Raw genomic sequence first — 4,827 nt, forward strand, 5'->3', positions numbered from 1 at the left:
CTCATGCATGCCAAGACCGAACAATGGCATACGATTTAAAAAACACACAACATGATTCTACTTGCAGAAACAATCCAGACATCTCAAGTAGAGCTGGCCAGTGTGACTTAAAAGCTTTACTATAGGCTATACGTATAGACAAAATGCTGTTATTTCAACATCCACCTTCAAGAAAAAGTAAAAAGAACACTTAATGCAAACAAGGGCAAATGTGTTTTATATAATTGTCTTATTTTTGTTTTGTTTGTTTATTTATTTATTTACTTAATTGATCTATATTTCTCATTTAATTGTTATTTTATAGAATATAGTGATTAAAATACAGTTGATGTAATGAAATGTTTTTGTTGAGATACTTTTCTGTGTCTGACCCGAGGAAGATTCGACTTTGTCTTGGCTAAAGGCTATCTAACAATATACCTAAACATGCATGCAAGCTCAGAGGTTGCCTGTCCTCCTTAATTTCACTGTCACGTTGAAGTAGCCTAAGTAAGTACTGTAAGTATCCTAAATTCAATATTAATATGCTTGGTAAAAGCATTTGTAGACTGTTCTCAGAATACTACACAGCAATAGTCTTACTTTGGCCAACAGTTGTTCAATCTCTACTGACATGGTGTCAAACATCCTGTCCTGGGTGGAGTTGTTCAGCAAGGGGGTAGTGTCTGACCTGGAGGAGATACAATAATTTAAGAGTGAAGATTAAAAAGTTGAGGTGGTGATGGCAAATTGAAAAGCTAATCTTTAAATGAGAATGCAAAAAGAGGTCCAAAGGCACTGTTTACAGTCCGCACGGACCACGGCAGTGCTTCTCTTCTTTCTACTAAACTTGAAATGTTTAAAAAGTAAAACATTATCCAAAATCTAAATTGAATTGTTCAGTGAAATTATAATATTGATTTAATACGTTCTTTTGCAAAGTTGCAACCATGTCAGGTACAACAAATATGCAAATAAACATGAAATGTTCTGGAAATTGTACTGGAGCCTCAATTAGGGTTATGCTGAATTCACACTAGCAGCAACAAAGCGACAAAGTCATAGACAAGAAAGACAGGTTATGAAGATACAAACTGACGACTAACACTTAGCGCTGCGTGAAGCTACAAAAGTAACAAAAAACATGTTTTTCCATGCACTGTGGCTGTGGGACCTTGGGATAGAGAATGTCAAGTGACAAGAATAACAGAGTTAGACAGAATAATAAAGTTTGACAGTGTTGAGTGTTCCTGAAGGTCTTGAATTATAAGTTTATAATTTATAACAATAGAAACATTACACAACCAAAGCAGTGTGTGATGACTGACTGTTTTTGTTACATCGCTGCACAGCTAACGTTCAATTCTGTTGCATGACCACTTATGTGTCCTTGGTATCTTATAACTAGCCTCGAATTAATCTTTTCAACCAGCGCAGAGTTCACCATCACAACATTATTATTTTCTTTCCACCTGCGTTACTGAAATACTAGCAGGAGGAGTGACATGATATGATCGATTCTATAGTCTATACCATAATATAAATAGCAGTACAAATCTGTGTTTTGGTACGGATGGGTTTCACACCTGATACGTAGAATTATAATACCCGAGCACACATGAATCGTACTCCCAAGTACGGTACACACAGTGGCACTGTTCACAGTAAACGCAACATCTGGCAAGTGTGTGAATTCGCTCTCAATCTCTTTTGGTAATAGAATACCAAGTTCATCAAATCAGGAGAACGAACTCATACAAGATACATACAGTAGTATAGGATAAACAAGTGAATTTGGAAGGCATTAAAACACAAGATGGACAGACAAAACTGGAACACACACACATACCTTTATTCTCCTGATTGGATGAATGGTTAGGATTCTGTTTATGTTTTATACTGAAGTGATACAGCTTTCAGGAATATTTAGGTCTTTAGTGTCTGTGCATGAATCCCAAAATAAGCACACAGCCACTTACAATTATGTGTGTTTGTGAGTATTCCACGGACACTAGCAAAACAAAGCCATTGCACCATTTCCATTTATTCCAAAATCAAATACAAAAAAACCCTCAAATCAATTCATAAAGCCTTGCTTTAATTTAGCAATTGTTCCAGGACAGTGAGGACACACAACAAGATCAAAATGTAATCCAGTAATATTCGCAGTGTGGTTTTAAAGCAGGCAGCAGGCCTTACGTTTCTCCTTTTCGTCCATCCCTGGAGCTGCTGTAGCTGGTGCAGAGTTTACTGAAAGAGACCAGCTTCAGGTCCAGCTCATTCTCCAACTGCCTGGCCTGCTTCCGCAGATCTGGGACAAACGCACACAAGCAACTTTTATCAATGCCAAATACCAAACATTCAACTTTTACCAACTAATGCCATATACCAATACAAACATACAGGAAACGACTGATTGACTACAGCCTCAGTGTTCAATGTAGACACGCAATGCATTTGTTCATGTTTTCTGATTGGTTTAGGTGAGCATGTTTACAGGGAAAGAACATGATAAATGCCTATATGCATCCATTTGAAAACAACTATTATTTCAATTCTGGCAAAAACCAGGAAAGTGTTCTAGTGCATGTTGAAAGCCAGGAGTCCATCCAGGACATATTAGTTAGTGTTTTAGAGATATTTCTTTGGACCCGGGACACCAGCTTAAGTTGAAGAACACTGTCGTCGTCGTCGTCCCCAGTGAGCTGTGGCGTTCCACAGGGCCTTTACTGTTCCTACATGTAACTGTAAACGACATGACATTAGCTTGTGACTGCAACTTGTTCCTGTTTGCGGATGACTCGGCACTGCTGGTCTCGGACAGGAACAAACTGCAGGTTGAAAAGGCTACTTGGTAGAATCTGCACCTGGCTCGCTGATAAACTATCATTACACCTGGGAAAAACGGAATCCATTCTCTTTGGATCAAATAGTAATCTCAGCAAGGCCGGCTTCTATTGTTTGTGTCCAGTATCACTATGCCTAACCTGACTCCGCCAGATGGTGGCAGTAGTGAGTTCCTCCTCCTGCCTCCATCTGGACTCTTTCGGGCAGAGACGATGTACCAGTGGATTTCGGACCGATCAGCGGCAGCTAGAGACGGGATCAAGGCGATACTGATGACGTATTGAAGCTGTGACACAGCGCACATGTAAACACAACCTAACAAGACACTCGAAAATTATTATGGAGATATAGGTTTTTTCCCCACTGGTTTGGGTTCATCGTTTCTGCTTGAGAGAGACCAGATTGAGGTAGGTTGGAACTTGTGAACTGAATAGACGCCTTAACAGATGACGTCACACTGATAAGAAACAGCATGCGCACGCATACCAGCAGAAGAACCCTGCCTCTCATAAGATGCAATGGAAAGGTTCTAGCTGCACTCACGTGTAAAGAATGCCCCATCAAACTTTCAGATGCTGTTTTTCTCCCAGTGTGGAGGAAGACCTCTGCATGTGTGTTGTGCTAATTCGCTTATATCCATCGAAATAAGTAGTAAAGTGTGCCGCTCCTATGCCACTAAAATGTGGAACTCCCTACCAACAGCCATTAAGGAATGTGAATCCCATGACTCCTTCAATCAAAACTGCTCTCAAAGAGCACCTACGGACGGCTGCAATTTGAAACTGCCCCGTAAAAATAAGTTTTTCACTATGATGATTTCCTGTTTTTCATATAAGTATATCTGTACGTCTTTAAATGTTCTGATGAATTGAAAATGGAGGACCCTGATGTAAACAAGTCTACTGCTTTTCGGTGTCGTCCTCAAAGTAGCAGTTTTTGTATTGACTAGTGCTTTCGTTTGAAATGTACCCATTCTACATACTGTGTAATAAAAAATGCAATCAATCAATCAATACTGCAGAAAGATCCACTGTTCAACTAATGCGGGAGTCAACTAATGCGGGAGTCAAACAAACACAGAAACACTGGTTGCGAACAACAGCAGCTCACAGGGCATAATGAGCTATCTGCTATTCATGAACAATTAAAGGTGGACCCCCTTGTAAACAAGTGTAATGCTTAACTGGGTCGTCCACTCACAGTTAACAGTCTTTCTATTGAGTTTGTGCTTGAAATGTACTGTAATTCTGCAAACTGTTAATAAATATTTCAATCAATCAAATTCCCACAAGCTGTAAACTCAACTGGCCAGTAGTTAGCATAGATATACCTTGCTCTCCTGAAATGTTGCGTTAGCTTGTTGCTAGCGAATAATACGGTGAGAATTGTGGTTTCGGTAACTCAAGTGTGACAAATGTTTTTTGTCCTGGCACAGAATGTTTTTACTTAACAGCTCTGCTGTCATTAATATCAGGTTCCATTGTGCTATCGTTAGTTATGGACTTTGTAAAGACACCTCACCTTCCCAGTAGTTGCTGCTTCCTGCCATCTTTGTTGTTCAATGACGTCACCAGCTTCCGTCGTGTCACCATAGGCATGTCACTGTCAGGAGAATACTTGCCGAATAGTGCCTCTTCGTGGCGGTAGAAGGTATTGCAATGTCTAGTTACCAAAAAGAAATCCCATCTTTTAACTTGGATTCTTGGGTCACGTATTTTGATTCTTTCTTACACTACACCAGTAAGGCAAATCAGTGCTCCTGTTTTTCGTTATTTTAAAATCAAATCAAATATTAAATATTTAAATTGCTGTGGATAGGCCTGAACCATGCCCAAAACATCCTGAGGACCACTCTTTGCGCTCTCTCCATCCACCACCTCCCAAATAGGCTAGCAGCTAAATCCCAGTGATAGTTTATTGCTGCATTTTACATGCAGTTATTTCACACATCTAGAACATAATTGGGTGTCATGTCATGTCACGCAATGCACCACTAGGCAA

At 39.7% G+C, this 4,827-nt stretch overlaps 1 protein-coding gene across 1 annotated transcript in view; it reads right to left on the bottom strand.

The window, feature by feature from the left end:
* The window catches only part of LOC310865116 (Golgi SNAP receptor complex member 1), a 39,577-nt gene extending 35,197 nt beyond the window's left edge, over window positions 1–4,380 (bottom strand). The window contains exons 1-3 of the mRNA XM_083774120.1: window positions 4,348–4,380; window positions 2,179–2,290; window positions 583–670 (exon numbers count right to left, since the gene is read on the bottom strand). Coding sequence (XP_083630246.1) covers window positions 583–670; window positions 2,179–2,290; window positions 4,348–4,375 — 228 coding nt within the window. The 5' untranslated portion in view covers window positions 4,376–4,380. The remainder of the gene's footprint in view (window positions 1–582; window positions 671–2,178; window positions 2,291–4,347) is intronic.
* Between the last annotated feature and the right edge of the window lie 447 nt (window positions 4,381–4,827).

The sequence above is a fragment of the Protomyctophum parallelum genome (genome assembly GCF_964188405.1).
Source record: "Protomyctophum parallelum genome assembly, chromosome: 9".
NCBI classification, from domain to species: Eukaryota; Metazoa; Chordata; class Actinopteri; order Myctophiformes; family Myctophidae; genus Protomyctophum; species Protomyctophum parallelum.